General features: G+C 38.4%; 1 protein-coding gene across 3 annotated transcripts in view; it reads left to right on the forward strand.

Moving 5' to 3' along the window:
• Positions 1–683: 683 nt before the first annotated feature.
• LOC105383782 (cyclin-dependent kinase inhibitor 1) overlaps positions 684–23,387 on the forward strand; it is a 31,965-nt gene continuing 9,261 nt past the window's right edge. Inside the window, exons 1-2 of one of the 3 annotated variants that reach the window (XM_048625364.1) lie at positions 684–811; positions 3,265–3,746. In XM_048625364.1, the coding sequence (XP_048481321.1) occupies positions 3,293–3,746 (454 nt within the window). In that variant the 5' untranslated portion in view covers positions 684–811; positions 3,265–3,292. Of the gene's footprint in view, positions 812–2,856; positions 3,747–14,266; positions 14,374–23,387 lie in introns of those variants that run through there. The other 2 variants (XM_038120306.2, XM_011553887.3) reach the window with 2 other exon arrangements.

Here is a 23,387-nt window from a genome sequence, read left to right on the forward strand (position 1 = left end):
GGATTTTCCATGGTTTCCAACTTCGAATCAATCAAATCTTATACATTATTTCCTTTCTTTACTTTCAAACACAGAAAGCATTATTAGTTATCATTATCACAGTCTGCTGAGATATAAGTTATTATAACTACCCTATTCCTATTACAAAAACCTCAACATCTGCATTTCCAGCGGAAATGAAGTTTTTGTGCGGTAGTTTGAAGTTAACCACAAACGTATGCCCCCGATTTCCGTTCAGTAAAAGTAGGTCAAAGTTTTTACACAGTATGAAATGTGCAACGTCATTAAGAAATAGAAGACCGTAAAGATTATAATAATAATTTAAACATCAGAAAGTTTTAAACACCGTCAACCATAGAACTCGATATTTTGTTTAAAGTCTTTGAAGGTTTCAAACCCCTAAAGCAAATAAGTAGGTACTTAATCATAATTTTCTTGTTCACGGTAAATAAAAGTTACCTGAATGAAACTTACTTACTTCATATTATCTATATATAAAAAAAATAAGCTAAAACACTCAGTTTTGTTTACGAAATATTTGCTGACAAAAACTTCGAATGTTTTCCGCAGCGAAATTTGGCGCACCGGAAAATGTTACGAACTATTTCGCGCCATCCGGGGTCTCGACCAACCGAAATTTGGCGCCTAAAATCCAGAGAGCCAATGGGAAGCATGGCCGCCATTTCTGACCAATCGGCGTCGATCCCGCGCTTGCGCCTCGCGTCATTGTCGTATCTCGGAAATTAGTACTACGGTGAACCCCGACGGCCAATTGACGATTTTTCGAAGTTTTCCAGCAAAAAAATCCCTGGTAAGTGAATAAATACACTATAAATTTATGTATCTTTATTTATGTTTGTGTGATTTTTTGTTCTAACTTATAAAAACTTCATAAAATGTGGAAAATGCTAACAATGTCGAGTAAAATTGAAATGAGAACATTAACAGCTCAAATTAGTAAGGCATTTATTTAGTGTAGTTATAATAAAATAAATACAATTTTATAAATATTTTAACACATCAGCAATTTTTACTACATAAAAGATCAATAATATCAAAACAATTTATACCAACATTATCGTTTGCCCCGTCGAGTTCGGCAAGATGGCGACTTTGCCGTGCTATTTTTATGTTATATAACTTTCTCTTTCCTGCAAACGCTCAACAGCATTTGCGAGAAAGAGGCAGATATATGACATATCTATCTACCGCGCTGCATACGTAACTGGACACGTAGTCTTCAACAAACAACAGAATGTTCCGCAGTGATACCAGAAATAACCTTTTCCCACAAAATGGGAAATTATTATCAGATTTAAGGTACAGATATATTTTTATAATATAAAATTAAAGGGCACTGAGATTGTACAGTATAAATAGCTATATAGCTGATTTGTTTGAATAATAAAGAACTACTCTTGCATAGAAGTTATTAATGTAAATGAAAAAGTTTTTCATATAATATTTCGTCAAATTTAAAATCATTTTAAAGATAAACAAACGATAAATAACGATAAATTCAATATTATAAAAATAACAGTACAAGTATAACTGATTGTAGGAACAGTCCTAAAAAGTGAAAAGTCCTGAAAACGAAAGTGGATTCCAACTAATTGTTAAAGATCGTATTTAATCAATATAATTATATTTATTAAAGGACAAAATGACAAATCCGATAAAAACTAGAGATGGACCGAAATTCGGTAGACATTCGGTTCAACCGAACTTCGGCAGGTTTAACCGAACTTCGGTATTCGGCCGAAATTCGGTTCAAATGCCGAACATTCGGTGCATCAATTTCTACAATTTAGTATGAAATAAACATGGAATTTTGACTGCAATGTTTGTGTTGGCAGGTGTGTCTAACTGTAATGCACGGCCTTTTTTGAACCGCTTTGAAATCATAAAAAACGCAGCTGTTTCGTACTAAAGTAAAATATGTACTTGTTTATACTTAAGTGATTAAGAGGGAAGTATAGCACTTGCTCGGCAAGAAAAAAAGAGAAAATGTTTTTCTACTTCTTACTAAATATTATCAAATGTCCATGTTTTTTTTTTAATGTTACGACACAATGAATTAAGTACTAAGTTTATTGTTTTATCTTTTTTGTAAATTTGCTATAGATTCAAACTTGTAAGCACCTCAAATAACGTAATTTTTGTGATCAAAACAGTGTCTGGAATTTCGTACAATATGTAAGGTTGTATGAAAGTAGTTTTGTCAACTGTGTGTGGAATCAAGTCATTGCTGAACAAAAACAATATATTTTAAAAAAACATCAAAATCAAAGTATTATTTTTACAATTTAGTCCTTAAAAACCGTTTTCTTTCGAAATTAAAATTTCACCCAGAAAAGTACCTATTGTCGGTCGCGAACTGCATTAATCTTGGGGCACAAGCGATAGCAAATGTTTTCCTAAATAACTTCGCTAGAATCGCGGCGAGTATACCTTCGCGATTTCCCTCTTGACAAACTAAAATTTATTTTATAGAACTGCTGCTTTCGGATTTCATCGACAATTTATGAAGTTGTTCAGTAGTATTTCGGGTACATTTTCCTGCCAATAACAAAAGTAAAAAAAAATACCGAATGTTCGGCCGAACTTCGGCCGAACTTTTCATTTTAGCCGAATGTTCGGCCGAAGCCGAACTTCGGTTAAAACCACATTCGGCCCATCACTAATAAAAACCCATTATCAATCGGTATTTTATTTTAAATAACTAACAGTGATAAAAAGTCTTAGAAAAATCGCACTCTTTAATGTCAGGACTGTACAAATTAACACAGTTTTTTTTTACTTATCCTTGCGTTAGTATGTTGCACTTTAGATTCTGTTATACTGGCAACACATATACAACAGTAGCGCCTCGTAGCGGCGCAAAGTCGAAACTTAAATCACATCGTCGATGGCAGCGCCACGTAACGTCAGAAAGCCGAACCTTTCGACAGCCACTATTGGTCGCATCGGGGGGAGCAAGAAAGGGGATTCGTTGATTGATGAAGCGGCGCGACCGCAGCGCTGCGCTAGCGTCGACGGCAAATTCGGGCAGTTGCTGAACGTACTCCGGTTGTACGGTCGTGTGTACGCAACTCGTGCGCGTCACTAAAAAATCACTCGACTTGTTTACGTTTTCTGTTGTCAATTAGAAAATTCCAATTTCGTTTTCTTATTAGTGCGTGATGGACATACCTACAGCTCGCGTTCTAACCTCGCCGCGGGTTGTTATAAACAATAATTAGATTTTGACCTTGTTTGTGCCAGGAGGTGAATCGAGGCAGGGCAGGCGCGGATGCTATCGGAACAGTGCGGAGTGCTGAGTACCGTTTGTGGCAGCTTGGACAGTGAGATGTCGACGTTGAGCATGAGGGCGCCGATGATGCAGACGACGGTTTTGGAGAAGACGGCCTTACGAGTGCGTGGGGTGACGACGCTGGATGGCGTCAGGCGAAATCTGTTCGGTTGCTCGGATAGAGAGGAGAACCGGCGGTTTGCCGAGCGAGAGTTGGCGAGGCAGTTGGAGCTGGACAGCCAGAGATGGGGGTTTGACTTCGCGAATGAGCAGCCGCTGCCAGGGCGGCAGAGGTTTGCGTGGCACCTGGTGCCGGCGTCAGCAGTGCCCGCGGCCCTGCGCCGGGCTCCCATCACCGTCGCCACTAACTTCGCCTCGACCGCCCCCGTGTCGCCTAAACAGGAGGTGAAAGTGTCCAGTCCAGACACCAACAAGACACAGAAGAGAATCACAGGTGAGTTTTACTGATGTTTTTGTGGCTAAAATTGACTCTGATCCTTTGACATTGAGGTTTATAGCTCTTTTATCACCTTGTTTTTGTGCTAGTAATGTAAACAAATAATTTGTTTTGTACCTATAGATTTAAATCCTTATCATTTTGGTTAATACCTTCCTAGGCTTGGTTATCTGCCTCCAAAGCATAGATAGGTAGTTTGGGTAGATGATAAATGCAAGGTTATAGTGACAGGACCCTAGTCTAGCTCTTGTGTTTGTCACCAACACAATAAGAAGAAGTAATTAATTTACCTCTATATTACCTACCTAAGTAGCTTTTCACTCCAAAAGTTAGTTCTTGAATGAACTACTCCGGGTGTAATGTTTATGATTAATTAAAATATTTATAATAACTGTAGTAAATAACACAAAAAATACTCATCAATGGAAGTAGTAAACTAGTGCCAAAGTAAATAAACTTTATTAACTTGAAAATCATGTCCGCTATAGCATTACCATTATTTAATATCAAATACATAGTCACTCTTAAATACTATCATTGGTAAACACATATAAAATGGCATAGTAACCATAGGTATTAGTTCAATCTACTAAATGCACCCATAAATAATGTAATTTAGTTAGTCAAATTACATCTCTGCCCACCTTGGAAGAACAAAAATGAATATCAGTTTACATCATAAAAACATGATAAGACATCCAATGTGATACTTTAGTTCATAACATAACATGCTCCACTTTAAGTGTTTGATTGTGCTACAAGACTGAAGTAATCTATTCTGATATCAAATATATATATCAATAGCAACAACTTATGTTCATCATATTTTAATGTTCCTACTGGAACTACCTACCTAAAAATATTGCAGTATTTAGCACTTCCATATATTAATTTATAGAATACAATAGAATAAATTTTATATTGAATGAAAACAACTTATGATAATTACATACATCCCACAAAATATGGTTTGACTGTGGGTAAAGAGTCACACTACACAATAAATTTATCATAGCTTATATGGATTTGGTTGTTCAATTGCATTGTAAAAATACATGAGTAAAAATACTTTGAAACTTATTTAACTTACCCTTCTTTACACATAAGTGTGATATAAAGTTTCTTAACAGGGGGAGAAGGTCATTTGATATGAACCACCCTTTAAAATTTACTTTGCACTTTTTTTGCAATCAAGGTGTTAAGAATTTCATAAAGAGAGTAGGAATTATCAAATTAAATAATTACTAAGAGCTTACTGGCCTATTATTAAGTATTTTTTGTCTTAATTTGATTAAAGGGACCTTTCATTCTAAAATATTTAGCTGCTTATTAAATTGTTTTTTGGTCACTAGTACTCACTACTTCTTTCTCATTATACACTATGATTTATTTATTTAATTGAGTTACAGTTATGATAAAAAAAACTGTGTAACTCCATTAAAGTAACATTCCCATACTGTAGGTATTATAATTATGTAACTTTATAACATGTTAGATGTTATGCTTAAAATAGAATAAAGTTTCAGCGCTTTGTATCTCAAACAAGCCAAGTTAATTTTAAATTTTACTGGGTAGGTAGTTAGTTACGGGTGTTATACAATGCAATAAATGTGGCGTTGCCCTAGATACTCTTTGTTTTGACACTCGCCCGCTCGAAAACAACCTCCCACACCCATTTGTCCCATTTTAGCAGAACCACACATGTGTGCGTGGAACAGACAATAATAACGCAAAAACTGTTGCGCGTACGCAACGCATGTGCTGCGTGTGACAAATACTTTTTACTACTAATACTATGGGCACAATACCTACCTCTTCTCTTGTTAGACATACCTACGCGACGTAGGACCTACTTGCGCCATTCATGGCCGCATAAACGACTCTCAGTATAATTAGCTTTATTTTTTCATTTGAACACATCCAGTGTTAACTAACTCTTGAAAAGAACTTTGATCCCACCTCAAATTGCCCTACTTATTTCAACTGTGCAAACGGCTTCAATTGATCGGGCTACTTACGTATCTACTACGCTCTACGTTACTATGTTTACGTCTCTTTCATGTGCGTAGAGTAACGCTTATAGGCATCCTTATCGCACTATGTGCTGACGACATGAGATATACAATTTTATAATATTCCTACACTTACGCATATTTCTCATATCAATGCAATCAGAGGTTTCTTAGCGTGAATATATGATAATTTACGTTGATTATAGTAAATATATCAATAATAAATATACCAATTTAGTATATACGTACAAGAAACGAACAACCGAAATAATTCAAAAAAGAAAAATAACGGTCTGTAAATTGAAACCGAACTGCCCAATGCAATTAAATATACGAATGATGAAAAGTAACTATTCCTACTATTTCATCCGTCATTACGGCATTAGAATAATATTTGATTGTGCAGATGTGTGCTCGATAAGGATTTCTCAAGAGCTCTTCAAATAAGGGTCACGAAATGTCTTTTGTCTGTGACTGACCAAGCGGCGCCTGCCCAGCAGGGGTCTTGTAACCGGGTCACCCAATTTCTTCAGCCCTTTAGCCCAATTGTTACTCTTCGTAATTATACCTTAGCTAAGTCGTTGAACTCTCAAGTATTTTGGGTTCTGGGAACCTATGAGTGGACGAAACGGCGGGGATTCTAATTTTCGTCGAGTTGAGTGGCTGAGCTGTTTGATTGGGTTCTTCGATACGGGCTAGTGCAGTCTCAATTGCAGATACTGTTACAGTTGTTACGTACAAGAACAAAAGCGTAAACCCCTTCGCACATGAAATGCTTCGCAGTATTTATTCGCTTTTTCTAATAACTTGAACGTCAATCACGGACAATAGTTTTGTATCCGTCGAAAGTTCAGTCCAGTGGCACGGTGTGTCACAATAGAGGGAAGCGGGCTCGCATCGCATTCAATGATTCATCATAATAAGTTCGCAACAAAGCCGGCGCGTGCGCACGCAGGGGCGTATCGCACCGCACCCCCAGGACACTGACCCTGTAACGGTCGTATTGATTTTTTAACTGACACTTTTACTTTCTATTTAGCATTTAGGGCCTTGTAAACAAATTTATGGGGGCATTGTTCTAAATTCTTTATCATCTCATTTACAACGATTATATTTTTAAATTGAACATCAATCCACTTTCAAACACAATGGGGTCCCCCAGGTCCCAAAAAAATTAAATTAAAACTGTGTTAGAATTTCTAACGCGCATTATCGCGAAATCCGCGCGATGCGGGTGAAAACAAAAAGTTGTCAACACATGTGTTCAAATTTCGAACAGATAGGGGGCTCTGTAACGGCCGAATCGATCTGGTGCCACATCTGCTCGCATCTGCAACCCCCGCTGCAGGCCCTCGGCGCATTGCTGCCAACATTCCGCCACTTATACTAAAGGGATGAAATTCGACATCATCTGTTCGTAATTAACATACCGAAAACAAGATCGATTTACAACGATAATAGGATACGTTTCGGCATCACGCAATACTGTTTTGGGATCGCACATCTGGTTTTCATCAGCGGTCAAATAGAACGCCCATTCTCTATCCAACTAGACATTTGGTCTCCGACAAGGATTCTTTGTCCGAATCTAAACAGACTGTTCTTATTGAGACAATACAGTCACCTCAATAAAACTCGCAATTTGGGGCCGTAAAAAGCTTAACTCTAACTGCAGTAAATTGTTGAAGCCATCAATTAGGGTGAAGAAACGTGCACTTGTACACTTGTAGCAATAATTGTGGGGGTTAATAAGAGCAGCGACACGAGACTAACGCGTTAGTTCTCACGGGCACCAGCCTACGTGTGGCTCCACCCTAAGGAAGTGCTGGATGTAAGATATGGTTCAGCGATCGTAACGACTGCAACCGCCGAGGATGTGCGCGCAACAAAAACTCGCTTCTCACAGGTTTTTTACATCCTTGTTCCGATGAAATGTTAGACTTAATGGTTTCACTCGGGAAAGTCTAGACCGTAAAGTCTAGTTCTAGCCATTCCACCTGCGCTACTTTTTAATAATATGTACTTCTAAGCAATGTTTAATCTGTACATGAAGCCCTACTTACAAAGGTAAGTAGGGCTTCAAGTACATAAAGATGTACTTGTTCAATTTCCCAGATTTTAAGTATCCTCTTTTATGTAGTATTTGGTGAAATGAACAGAATAAGATTTATCTTCCCAAACTCTTGCTGTTCTCAATTTAAACGTGTCTTTAACTTCATCTCTACTCCGAGTCTTCTGCAAGACTCTTACGAAACAACTAACAATAGATTCCAAATGATGCTTGCAATCACATTTTGCTTTCGTGCCGACTGGCAGTAGAAAGTATCGGCCGAATGCCTTGTGGCGTGTTGCTGCAACAATCGCTTGGTTTTAGTTTCACGCCAACAAACCCAGTGATTGAAATACAATTATTCGTTTCATTATTATTAGCTGCCTGTTATGCTGCAAGTCTGTAGTTATTCTTCTTTAGCCTATAGCAATCCACCGATGGACGTAGACCTCTCCCAAAGCACGCCACTGGTTGCAGGTATTTGCCAAACTTACAATTTATCCTAAAATATTTGACATGCGTATGGCTTGTGTCACTGCACACGCTTGGCAATATCGCATTATTTATAATGAAGATAATAGCCGCCAATCGGTTGACTAAAAGCACACATTTCGTCAACAGATACAGGGGATAGTCCGTTCCCATAGTCCGGTAGTGAGAATTGAAATACATTTCAACCGGTGCGTTATCGATCTATAATTTTCCAATAACAAAATGACCGTTCACAAATCGAAAGCGTTCACTACCTATCGGGTTTGGGGGAGATAATTGATACTATCAGCAATATATCACCCTTGTTAAACGGTTTCCCAGGGCTAACAGGCGACTACCACATACCCTCGAGTCCGTTAAAACAATACCGGAGGGGAGATTTTTTCTGATACAGCTTGCATTTTGCAGCGGATCAATAAATAATTACCACTTTTAGTATCGTGTGAATATGACCTTACCACCGTCGCACTCGATTGCTATTCGCTTTTAAAATTCATTTAATAATAATGAAAGCAAGAGCGCTAGGACGGCGAAGCTTTGCAGAAATATAAATAGTTATCACTAATTATTTGTTATCTTATCATATCAAGCTTGAGAACTTTAGTTACATTTTTAAAATATAATATTTATTTATGATTTATGACTCGTTATATCATACTCTAAAAGTAAATAAGTTACTTTCAGTGTTTTACACGAACCATTAATTTCTGTTAAATAAAGCATTCACTTAGACTATGTATAAATCTAATGGCAACGTCATAATATATTTTATCATTTACGAAATTCCCAGTGAACATTCTGAAAGTTTTTGCTCATAATGTTCCGGCCATTCGGAATTTAAATAAAAACGGTAATGTTCCGCTCGGCGCACTCGCCGCTGATACCAGGTGCGGGCGAGACCACGCTGCTGCATTTCAAATGTAACGGCTAAACCTCTCATTTACTCAACAAGCTAATGAAAATTCCCGGTTACTTGAAAAATTTACGATTTCTGACAACTTGCTTCGCTTTTCTGTCACCAAGCTTTCTCCAAACAAAGACAGGTCCCAAGTAATTTCAAGGAAGTGACACTATCGACGCGGGCGTGGGAACCCTCGACGCGTCTCCTCAAATTATAGTCAACATGTCGTGAGGTAGCCCCGCTAAGTGCCTTCGAATAAAGTGTGAAAGTTAGGAACCGGTGCGACGCGTTAACACTGATTCACAGGTTTTTATGCCTCATAACAGCTGCAATCTGCCGTGACCAGTGAGGATAAGGAAGTCGTCAATGTAAGGTTGTGTACAAAACAAACACACCACCGATAAAAGGTTTACCTAAGTTTAACCTTGCCGTATCGATAACATAACTTTATAGACCTTTGTTGCTGACCTTAAACTAACTGTGGGAATTGTACGTGATAATTAACTGTATTCCAACGGCGTCTCGTTTTACTGAGATATGGAAATATCCAATAGTTCCGTCTTTATGTAAATACGTGGTTCCAAAATACAATCGTCTGTTGAAGGGGCGTGAAGGAATGATGTATCGCTTGATTATTCGGTCAACTCGACATGTCCAGTGGGCACGATATTTTTATAAATCAAATGACATCAACACATTAGTTATTCGGATGGAAATCGGGATTTCAATGGGGAAAGGACAATCAAGCACTCGAGACGCGGTCGGATTAGACGGTTCAATTCGTCTTACATTCAAATATACATTTATATTGTTATCTTTGCCTTTGTATATGAACTGGACCTTCGCACCTTTCATAAAGAGAAACGGCCACGGGGTTAATGGTTTCCAAACTGTTCCCCGAAACCAAATCTTCGTCAAATAATGCAACGACTACAAAACACACTGATACAAAGGCGTAACTAATTCCACCTACACAGAGCAAACAAACTCAAGTATCTTCTTAACATGCGCTTGAACTTAAAATGTTTATTCTAGTCGTTGTTTGCTCTAACTTAAAATAAAGAAACTAGAATTACAGAAATATCTTAGAATTCTTCAGTAATATTTAGTACGGTCGTCCACTTTAAAAAAAAAATGTAAAATGTCCCGATTTACTTGAGTCTTAACAAATAAAATAAGTTTAAAAAAGTTTGGGGTCACGCAGGAACCCTCTCAATATTGACACCTTCATCAAAGAACACGTGTGAACTCTAACTCGTCATTAAACTAGTCCTTTTGTCATCGTTTTCTACTGAACATTTCATTTTTCGGAGCAATTCAACTGTCACAAATGTCCCCAAGACATCCATCACCACTTCGCCACTATTTCATACAGAAATGATGGATTCTTTCCGATGAATGGGAATATATGTTAATGTTAAATTGAAATGTTAATTCGTCATAATTATTAAGACGAGTCTATGGAGAAACTACAATTGAATAAATATCTGCTGCTCACTCACAGTTCACAGCTAAATAAACTTGTCTTTTGTGAAGTATTTCGACGATTCCCTATGAATCATCCCATTTACTTGCATAATCTGGTAGCAGCGCATAAAAATCTTGCGACCTACATTTTTTATTGCTCGAGCAAGAGTCCGTTTAGCTTCGTTTTAGTGTTACCTCCTAAATTGTTTCCACATGAATATCTTCTTGTTTTAGCATGCGTCATCCATTATAATATGGTTTACAGGAGTTTTGTATCATTCTCATCAGTATATTTACATTTACAAAAACAAACACCGATTTTAAATATCACACGAAAAGTATCTAAACATCTTTAAAAACGAATACATAATAATATTTACTTCAGAATGAATGAGGACTTGGTATAAAATAACCTCTCGGATTTTTTCGTACCATCGACAAAGGTGAACCTCGGTTGAACTAACAAACCCTTTAGAATATCTTGGGAGAGACAGTCATTGTTGATCTTTTTGATTGATGTCAATGGCCAAAGCATACAGCTCATCAGAAGAGGTGACTTAAAAAACGTACTTTTTGAAACTCCTCCGCCTAAAAGATACGAAATCCTTTCATCTCAAAATTTTGTAAAGAAGCCACGACAATAACAATATAACATTGTTGCTTCCCAAAATTATAATTTCATGCTATTTTCGTAGATGAGAATCAAAGATATAGAGTAACAATTTGAATTTAAGATTTGTTTGTATTTTGATGCCTCTGAAATGTTGAACGGAATTGAATAATGAAGCTAATTGTGTGTGAAGAGATCTTCTTTCGAATTATGATTTTATGGTAATGAGATTGAGTTTCCGAAGAATGGGTCCACTGTTGACTGATGTTTCTAAAGTTTCCTTTTTGTAATGTGGACTGTATCTTGCTGTAACTTCATACCGAATTTAGCCGGAAGACAATGATTAGAGCGAATAACTGCGAATGTACCGTTAAGTGCCACAACGCGAGGTTGAATGTGCCTACGCATTTGTTTTATGTCCTCTCCAAAGTGTCTTAGTATTGCTTAGTTCTGGCTTTACTGTACCTAATACATTAAATTTGTAAGGTGAGAATTCTATGGTTTGGGAAGCTTATCATGATCAAAAAAAGAAGAAACACTCGAAACGGTATAAAAATTGGAATGCCACATGAAATGTTCTGTATTGTTGCGGCTGAGCACAAACACGATAATGATGATTCAGTGCGCTTTCATCACAATGACAAAGAAATCTAGATCGAAGTTGTAACAGCGGCGGTGAATGACATAACAGTTAGCTGGCTCCTAGCTCGGCTTCCTCCACTGTCTTCTGCGACGCTTAAAGGTCATCAAACCGACGCCAACACGGTCGCTCCTTAAAACCCCTCCTTTGAACCATATTAGAAAAGCAATAAAAGCGGTTTCACATTGCCTATTTCAACAAAGATGCTGGATTTTCATCGAGAGCGGTCCCTTCTTGTACACTGTTGGTTAGGTCAAGATTTCTTTAGAATTTTTTCAATTATTGTTTGAAATTCCAATCTTATTAGATTGTTTTTTCAAGAGTGTAAACCAATGAATTCAGACTCAGTTTCTGGATTTAAAAGATAACGGAACTGAATTCGATAACTCGCGCAATTTCGAGTGTAGCTAAAAAACTTAATAGTGTCGTATTTGTCATGGTTTAATAGGCTGTGGACGACCTTATGGTAGCTCGATTAACGGTACCAGAGTACAAACGGCGAGCCATTCGCGGCTGTACAAACTTGCCCGGTCTACTTAAGTGGCACAGTGTATGTACGCACTGCGGGAAGTAAACAAACGCACATGTGGATACCGTCTATTCGCGAAGGCGTTCACAACTAATTCGCTGCTCTGTGGCTTCTTTGTACCACTTTATAGGCACGGAAATTTCGTCTGCAGAATAATATTCTAGTTCAGACATACCTACCAAAACAAGTTCGTAGGCGTAGAGGTGGCTGAACTTGAAACAATTTGCAGTACGTGGACTTTAATTTTCGTAATTGCAATAAAAAAGCGACTCGAGTCGCAATGCAACTGTGTAGATTGGAGTAATAATTGTTTTTAATTGCACTAACAATGGCAGCATCATAGATAATGAAATGTATAGTGATGGAGTTCTGCTACCTTGGCCATGCTGCGGATCAGTCAAATCTAAACTAGCTGATAATGTTGATGAAATTTCAATGAAATGTGTGAATGGTGTGGTGTGGTTTTTCATTACAACAAAGAAAAACGCATGAATAGAATGCAAAATAAAAAAAAGATAAATTAGAGCGCTAAGTGTCAAAATTAAACGTCATACTGCAAGTTCAGGTGCTAGTATCACAATAATAGTGGAGTTTACAAACAAAAGTTCGTCGCACTGTGCGTGCGTCGGAGAGAGCGAGACAGAAGTACGCTGCGCAGGCGTCGTCGCGTGCGAAATGGAAGATGAGGTCGTCCGGAGGTTGTTCAACCTATCCATTTCGATTTGTTGAGAAAACTACATCAAATTGCACAATTTTCTTGCAATTTCCAAGGCGCAATTTGAAAAGGCACAGCAAAGCTTTATATTTTTTCTCCTCCAACATTAATTCTTCCAGTCAATGGCATGGCACTGCAATCTGCAATGCAACCTATTCCGATACCTGCTGGCAACTGCAACTGGTTTTATAATTACAACTCTGATTGAAAATAATGTTAATGTTGCAGGTTGTCCTTTTAAATATAGCCTTGTAACTACTGCGGTCCAGATATGAGCGTGAATTTATGACTCCGCCGCCGCCGCTAGTAGAAACCAGGAGCCATTCCAAGTCGTTTCATTTATACATAGTATGTATAGGTTTCATTGTAGGGTTTCTCGACGGCTTTCTATGTATTTACGCAACATTATGCTACCTACTTCAATGTTAACAATTGCCTTGCAAAACAATGGAACAAAAGATTGATGCATCTAGAAAGCTGGTACTATGCTTAACTATTCATGGAACCCGGTGATAATAGTTCGATCAGCATCTCTAGAAAAACTTGCCACTACATCGCGCTTGGGCATGCGTCCGACATACTGAAGAAAATCATTATTTAAATTGCTAAAGGATGATGGATGTTGACAGCAATAAAGGTTCTTGCACTATGTCTATTTGTTTTAAGCCCTCGCTCGAAGTTTTACTACAAAATAAAAACGTCAATGTAAATCGTCTCGACTTTGAGCGCTGAACTGGAGCGATTATTCGTCGACATGTCTCGACTATTGCGCGCACGCCCACAAGGATAATATCAATAAGTCAGCCTCAACTTATTTGATTATACCAAGGACTTGTCTTTTATAATTTCTGGAGCCAGTTCTGCCCACACGTTAGAAACCGGTCCCAGGAAGGGTTAGAAGGGACTCGTTCTACGTCTCACGGGCTAGACGACGATTACTTTAATGAGTGGTCATTTCTGGAGATAATAAGTGAACGTGTTAGAGTAATGCTTTTTGATGCAGGAATGTTTTAACAGCATAATTGCCTAGTCGAGAGTTGGCAGCGTTTATCTTGACAATTACCCACGCAACTTGACTAACGTATGTTTCCTTTTTTCCAGGTAAGCATTTTCGTCATTCAACAAAATTGAGGTTTGCCTCCATGCATCCAGCAGTAAGTCCTAAACGTTTGTTAGTAATTTTAAGCCATTAATTCTTTAGTCACGCTCTGCAGCTTTAAAATAAATCATATTATTGAATAATTCTTAAAGATTTATGACGTATCCCTCAAATTTTCTCTCGTCGACGTTAATCAAAAGGGATAATTCCAGCAATTTCAATAAATCTTCATTTTTTTCAAACAACTGTATTGTAGCATTCTTATTGGATATAGAATCGCCGTTGGTGGTATGTACAAAAGGAGTTTGCTTGTAACAAACACTGAACCCTTTTCTATTTGATTCCTACAAGAATGCCTCCATTCTCGTACTGAATAGGCGTATTTAACATCTCTTAGTCCCTACAGTTTGCGTTTCTAATTCATAAAGCCGGTTTATTGTAACTACGCATTAAGAGAACTTCTTTGTTACTCTTGAATGGGATCCAATTAACATGTCTTGTGTTTTCTACATTTATTCTCCTTTCCAATATAAACATTTCTTTATAAAATATCAGAACTTGCTAGTATTATTGTTAACTTGCCAGTCGTTATCATCTGCATAAAACTTATCGGTTTTAGGATTTTTTCCGTCGTGAGTTCAGTTAGAAGTTAGAACAGCATCGATGGCAGGTTCAAAAGTTATCGGTATAGTTCCCAGACAAGTGGGTTACTATAGGCGAAGGGCGTTCTTTACTATTTTTTTGTCCTGCTAACCCCATTCCAGACTTGAAAGAGCAATGATAAGATTAGGTTCTTACGTAGCAGCAAACAAAACATTTTGTTCGACAGCTAATGGAAACCAATCTACTTAAATGTATCGTCGAAGTGCAGTAAAAACTTGGCATGACTTAAGTTATCTCTTTTTAACAGCGTTTCAGATGGGCGTTGGCCCGTCGGAGGAATTATATACGCACGTGTGCTGCTGATGATGCCCACAAAAAACAAAACCTTCGGAACTTCGACGTTCTTATCTTGTACCTGGACCTTTCCCAACATGCAGCTCCTTTAAAGCCTTCAGGGTTCTACCATCAAGTCCTTTTTAACTTCTTGTCATGCTTTTTTGTTTTGTTATATTTTTTCAGTGGTAATTTTGAATCCATCATCTCCGACTTGTCTCGTTTCTCTGAATCTGTAATTATCTGGATCTACTCTTATTAGACTGCCATTGGATCACGCAAACTGTTGCTTCTAAGAAGCCTTACCCGAGGTCTATTAACGTCTTCAAGTGTCATGTTTTCTTTTTTCTGCGATAGAGTGGAACGGAGCGTCACGCATCCCGCTCTTTTACTACGCGGGGACGGTTTTTTCATCCCACAAGAAATGTTTTGGTTTTTTTCTACTAGAGCGGGGTAGGCTATAAAAAAGAACTCCAGTTTGCTTTTTCTTTTTGTTAGAGATTGTGTACTATGTCATAAATAAACTACTACGAGACGTTTATGTTTTTTGTGGGGGTGAAATTCAAATCCTGTTGGTCCAACGGTCATTTGTGTTAACCCAGAGTCGCGCGTCTGAGTGAGTCGTTTAGATACAGCAGTCGATGCGCGTGCGCTTAAAACCGCGACGCTGTTTCTCTTATCTGTTCTAACTGGGTCATGGAGTTGGTCTAATCGAATCATATTATTCATATTGCACAACGCTTGTTCCCTCTGCGCAATTTTATTATCATCCTCTTACATACACGAGTAGGTACTATAGCATATTACGTCTCAGCGTTCAACACAACACATTGGTGCAAGCGTTCAAAATTGCCCTTAACAGGATACTTGATTAGTAAATGATGTTTTAATTGGACGGAATGGTGCATCGTATCTAGCAGTAGTGGGGAAGCTGCGAGCCACTAGATGCAATCTGTAGGAGATGCGCGGTCAGCGACCGTGCGAGCGGGACGGCACTAGGCGATAGACAGGGATGGGGCGAATGCCCGTACGCTTAAAAAAGGAATCAAAGCCGCCTTTATGAAGCGGGCAGCAAGCCAACCCTTTACTGGTCTATGTTTTTGAAGATGTCGATTATTATTTATTTTAAAAACATTTATAATTTATACTTATACTGCAGTAAAATTTTTCATCATAGGTATTTAACACGTATCAATATTTTGTACAAAAAAATTATCAAATTTCTCGTGAACTGTAGAAAATATAACTTCAGATTTCCTTAAACGTCCGAGTAGTGATGTAACGAATATTCGCATTCGCATTCGCGAATATTCGCATCTTTTTGGATATTCGCATTCGCATTCGCAAGATTTTGTGCGAATGTTTTGCGAATATCAGTACTTATTAACAAAAACTATTTGAAAATAATGGTAGGTTAACAAAATCTTAATCCATTCGTCTATAACATTTTTATTAAAAGTTACCCTCTTTATCACATTTCCAGTCTTACTTTATCATTTGGTATTATTTATTTACTTTGGGAAATGAAACTTTAGATGTTAAGAGTTTCATAAGACATAAACAAAAAGCGTATTTTGACAGTTTACAGGGTTATTTGCAAGTAGATCTGATCCTTTCAGGAGGTAACCTGAAAATTTCCAGTCGATTGAACCCTATAATACATAATCTGAAACTTAACCATTTCTAAGATATTTAATATTCAAGTTATTTTTTAAAATTGACAAAATGTTATGCTTAAAACCGAAAAAAACTAGCAATATTTAATTTTTTTTTAGTTGTTCTGCATATGTGACACCTTAATAAACTAATTAAAATAATCAAATGTGCATTATTTGACTTAAATTAGACACAATAGGTACATCAAAATAATTAAACATTTTTAAAAAATATTCAAAACGTAAAAAGAAATAAGTTAAATTAAAAAAGAATATCATACGACAATTTATTGTGCACTTCAACTTAAAAACATTATAAACTTATAAGCTTTCAAATAAGATATGTATTTCAATATCAAATCGATTTATGTATCACCAAGATATGGCCAAAACAACCAGCACAGGCGGACAAAATTCAATAGGGAAACTAACAAGATTAGCCCAATTTAAAGGTAAAAAGTGTGATTGTTTTCAGTCCAGTGATTGTTGACTTTAGTATGGAAACCCCTATTCAGTTTTCTCCGCCTTCTCTGGTTGTTTTGGCCATATCTTAGTGATAAATACCTAAATCGATTTTATATTGAAATATCTTATTTAATAGCTAATAATTTAAAAAATAAATAAATATTAAATATCTTAGAAATTGTGAAGTTTCGGATAATGCATCATAGGTTCAATCGACTGAAAATGTCTTCCTCTATCACCTCTTGAAAGGATCAGGTCTACTTACCAATAACCCTGTAGTGTCAGAACAAAGCAGCCATAGATTTAAATACGTTTAAATGTTTCCTGTAAGTCGTTCTCAGAAACCGCACACAGTCGCAGTGTGTCGTAACAGTTACGGAGCTAACTAAAGTGTTACTACTTTTACAAAAAACTGCGACTAGTATTGGCTAGTCTGATTCGGAATGCGCCTAGAACGTAACGTACCTCGTTCAGTACGAGACTGCCAATAAACCATAGAAATGGCTCCAAATTTGAACACAAACTGAATATTCGCATTCGCGAATGTCGATATCAGATATTCGCATTCGCATTCGCATTCGCGAATGTCCAAAAACACACATTCGTTACATCACTACGTCCGAGCATAAGATGTGTAGGAGATTTTACTATAAATTATGTCAATATGTTACAGATTTTTTTCAATAAATAGCTACACCTACGGTCAGAATTAATCGTATCGTATTAACAAAAAAAAGTATAATATGTATAATACAGTCGTATTTCCGGTTAGTAACGATTATACGAATCAGAACTGAATGTAGTGGATTACGAGGGTGGACATTTTGTAGGTAGTCGTTTAGCTAATTCTGTCTCCCAGCCTAAAGTCACGATTCCACCAGCTCTTTCACTGATTAATGTCCTTACAGCGCTTTTACGCCAATAAAGAAATATTATTATGCTAACCGCCACAATAACCTGCTTTAGAAAATATAATAGAACGCTTTCGATCGGATTCGTCACCTGTTCCCGCGCTACTTGCCAAACGTCACTTTCCCTCGCATTTGACAGATGTCAGATTCCCATGCATGAGACGAAATGCAAAACTGCATCTCTCGCTCCGGCGACTCCTCATAATTATGCACCGACGAGCTCGCAGCCAGCCCTGCACGAGCTGACAACGGACAATGCTCATTCAGCCATTCTTACACAAGAAACCAGCTCACAATCGCATAAAACGCACTGTTTATTGCTCAAAATACACAAATAATGCAAGCTCGTAATTATCCCGCGGCTCTCACAGAGGGTCAAACTGTTAGCATTGTTATCTTAAGTTGTCCAGTTCTCTTTCAAAGGGGTATCATGCGATACGCTCTCCCGGGGACAAAGGTGCTGACATATCTACGCATAGAGAAAGCCCAGACCCTAGCCATTGCTTAGGTTATGTAAATGGGATTTAATTGAGTTTATAATGGGAACGGTGATAAATCTTCTAGCCGTTGCTTAGGGCTGGTAATTGTCGTGACGCGGTTGTTTTCGTTGACAGAGCATAGACAATGCGCATATCAGGCAGTAGGTTAGGAGGAGGTTTGTGTGCGGTAGGTCGCGGGAGATACTTCAAACAAGGAGGCCCGAGCAAACACATCGCACGTGCGTCTACTGTTAACATGGCCGCCTCCAGCCGACACACAAACGAGATAAACGCTACTTTTACGAGCGACATGATAATTCGAAACCTTTGTAACCGACGAACACTGCCAAAGTCTGTTGCCGGCATTGTTTCAAACAGTCAGGGCCGCCTTGTTTACTACACATAGGTCGAAGGCCGCGTTTGAACAATTAATATATCACTTCGATGAATAAATTCTTTTTTTCCGTTAAACGCGATAGCGGCAGCGGCACAATGCTGTTACTATGTTGCATCTAAACAGACAGGCAGTCTGCACGTTGTGTTTACAATATTCAATATTATCGCAAAGATAAGTGTGTGTTTGCCGATATGTGTGCAAATTGTTCGCATCGCGGCGCCGACGGTAATTGGGCCACGAGGTCAAAGACCGCACGTACCTACTAACACAAGGAAAGTAACATGCCAATGTAACGTAAAATACGAAGTGATAGAATATGCTAATTGCAGATAACCCACCGGCTCTGAAAATTTTACGGCCGAGCTATCTGACAACTAGAAGTGGAGCAAGCGAAGGCAAATTTGCCTGAACAAACACTGCCCTGTCTGATATCGTAATCTCGCGCATGCATGCATCGTGTTTGTATTGACACAGTTGGCTAACTCAAACTGTCTTAATCAAAACTTTCGTGCAAGAAGTGCATGTGTGCGACGGGTAAATAGTGTGAAAATAAATATTGAGAGAGAGAGGAAAAAAACACATTCGCGGTGTTATCAATGTTTCGTATTTATCTGCGCGGGAACAGAGCTAGTGTTGTTGCGCTTGCGCAGGAGTTGCACTGTCGCGCGGCGCCGCCGGGACCGCAACGTCGCAAGCGCCGGCACCGATGCCGCGTTGCGTAAGACGCAACATTTGACAGACACACGATAAATAAACACAAGTTTACACGACCGCAATATCACAACCGACCATAGAAACTCGAGCTCTAGCCGACCCAATCAATTTAACAATCATTGCTATAGTTTTATCGGTCCATAAATCAGTTCCCATGGCTATCCCTGTGATTCGTTCTTTGTTTTGGTTGCTTTAATTAATTCCCCACACCCCTCTCGGCTAGGCGGAACTGTTTTCGGCGGATTATTCGGTGGGAACTCCGAACGGCGCCCACTTGTGGCAACGCTTCGTTGGCCATGATTTGATTTCGTCCTGTATGTTTAGCTGACTTCTCTAATGACTAACGGTTCAATTGATGGTAGTTATGAAGTCGTTGGTAACTGTCGTCCCATCGTAATAAAATGCCATTTCGACATTACTCACGTGGAGGTTGACCAATCACAACAACGTTATCACCGTTGTTGACGCTTATCGACACATATGATATCGTTTTTAAGCGTATTTACAGCTTTGTTTGCGCGTATGTATACTTACTCTTGCTCGGTAACAAATGGCAAGATTTTATTTTATCAACGCTTTAAATATTGTAATAAATTCGTATCGTGTTGACGCTCTGTAACTGACCTATAGCACAAAGAGCGTTTAAAATGTAAATATATTATAAAACAATTGTAAGTTTAAGGAATGACACAAAAAGCGTTGAAGAAACAACACAATGGATCCTTACATTCGCAGTTGAAATTAAAATTAAAACGTTGTAATTATAATGAACGTACCTGTAGCGAGTGATCGAAGCGTTATAATGTGTTTCACAAAGTGTTATGATTGCGCAAACCGCCCCTTTACTTTTTAATTTTATGCTAAAAGAGTCAGCAGCTTGTGTGCCATTGAGTTCGTTATTTTAATTATGATCCGTCAATCCGCCTTAAATGTGGGAACATTATGAGACATTGTTTCAAAATATGTTGATATATTTCAAACAATAAAAATAATATTCATTTGAAGCTGCAACGTTATGCAAATATCAAATGCCATCTAAAAATACGATAAGTACCAACCATAAAATCAGGAATATAAAATAATACTTGACATTTTATCTCATCTCTAGCGAACATTTTATCATTACAGTCTGATGCATAAGTATTATTTATTCGGAATTTGATTGCAGATTGCAACGGATAGAGCAATAATAATGCAGAATAAGATATTCCGAATCAGTTTCACATAACATTAGCATGCGGAGGGCGCGACTAGAACAGGTCCGACCGGGATCGAACCCGAGACGTTCCCACCAGCCACCATCAAACCACGATGATTAATTATTTGATTAATATTCCGCGCGTCCACTACTGCAGGTTTTGACGCGAACATTTAAATAATTAAAAACGGGGATAGCACCAAATAGTTAACTTACTTTTCTTTGCAGTAAGACAATGCTTTAAAAGAGATCGTTACTATTAAGCACTAATTAAGTCCGCTTAATGTCTCTGTTAAGCCTCAAGGCACAGTTACAGGCGCTGATGGCAGAATTATACGAGCGCATACAAAATTACACTGGCCAGTACTTACAGTTGTGTGTCTTTCATTGGAATCCCCGCCACGTCTGTCGCCCGGTGCAACGAGGCCTTAAAATTCCTCACTAAAAAGCTGAACACAGAATACTAAGTAACCAACATCCGTTCTCATAACACTTTCGTGACCCATATTCATAATTTTACGAGCTGAAGTATTTAAATTCGTCAATAGCCTCACACGCTGACCCCTTCGACCGGTCACTCGCTCTATTATTAGAGATTTTATTGCAATCGTCAAATAACCGTCAGCCCTTACAATGTTTTACTTTCACACGTTTTAAAATATGGAATTTGTCCAAATTGAATGTCCGGTCGGCTCGTAAAACGCTACCGAATTGACCATGAAGCATAATTATGCCGTAAAACACTTATTTATTGGTAAAGAGACGGGAAAAGAGTTTAAATTTTAATGTCGGTGTTAATTTTATAATTCACGGGTTAACTGCACAAAATTTGAATACCTTGTGTTGTAAAACAAAATGAAGCACATCATTTTTTTGGGACCTAAATCGTGAACATCACTAATTTGCCTAATTTTTCCAAGTGAAGGGTTGAGGAACATAGATCATTGGCCATCTCCAGGGTGGTCCACGACGCCCCCAACACACGATGTCGGCCGAGTGTATCTGTTCCGATTAACTTTTTGTAGCCACTCGACCGCGCCTGAGTCACCACAAAATTTGAATTCGGGGATTCGGTTACCTAAATTAGAAGCATAATTAGTGACCCAAATTTACCGGCACTAGGTTTTTACAGTATGAACTGGGAATCAAGTAACTAAAGCAAATAATAAATAAATAAAATTATTGTGAAAGACTTGTATTTATAAATGTTCTAAAACCGACCAACATATAATAGTTAGCGTAAGTTATAACGTCGATGATCGAAGACTGAACTTTGATCAGTACAGTGTGCGACGGCTCAGTTCCTGAAACCAATACGAAGTGAAATCGTAATTCTAGACGGCATTGTTAGATTAAGTTGGTCATTAGACACACGACACACAAGCGACGTGACTAACCTGGTCGTCACCGGACAACGGCCAGATGTCGCCAATATGGACGAGGCATGCACCGGCATTCTAAACCACTTCACAGATAATTGCCCAAATAGGTGTACTTGCCAAATGTCGCACTGTTGACCAACTAGGTGGTCCGGTGTGGAACCATAAAAATGCAAATCCCCAAAAAGAATATTCATCAAAAACCGGCGCTACAGTTTTCTAAAACATCCAAATAGAGCATTTAAAGAACGGGATTACATAACAGCAATATTTCAACCCCCAAACATGCACGATTTAACTCGAACGCGAATTCGTTATACACGGAGTCTTATCTTGAGAAAAGTGAGGCTGTGAACCTGTTCGGCGTCTAATTTGAATCCTTGCACCGGCTATTGTGGAGAATATTCATGGGTAAACACACAGGCGGCTTTGTTCCCATTGTTCGTGAGATACTTAGCGAGCGCACCCCTAGTCCCCTAGTCGTAATCCGAGAAGTCCAGCCATTGTGTCGGACAATGAGGAGAAACTACGCCAGCCTCTGTCTTCTCTTTGGTCCAGAGGTCACGGATTCAGAGACTGACCCTAGGTCACAGCTCACAATAGCCTAGGCCGTGTTTGTCGTTGAGAAACCGATGTTTCTCCTCTAAGTGGTCAGTATCTAGTTTGTTTTCCTTTGTTGCCAACAATCGGAGATGTTACCCGAACAATGCTGAATAAAGAACACAATACACTTTTGTTCTTTCCAGGAGATTTAGCTACCGTTTGAGCCGTTACCTGCTCTGTTATTATCGATCTCAATTGTGTTCCAAATTTATAACGTTGTTTAAGCTCCTGTTCGGGATCTACTTTGAATATTAACGATCATGGGAACGAACCCTTATCTGGACCTTTCTGATGTCAATCTCGGAGCAAGCCATCCGATCACTTGTCCGTCAAGTAATTCGGACTGATTGTTTGCACTGTGGTTTCGTCTTTATTTAGCCTCGAGC

The sequence above is a fragment of the Plutella xylostella genome, chromosome 14 (assembly GCF_932276165.1).
Source record: "Plutella xylostella chromosome 14, ilPluXylo3.1, whole genome shotgun sequence".
Classification (NCBI taxonomy): Eukaryota; Metazoa; Arthropoda; class Insecta; order Lepidoptera; family Plutellidae; genus Plutella; species Plutella xylostella.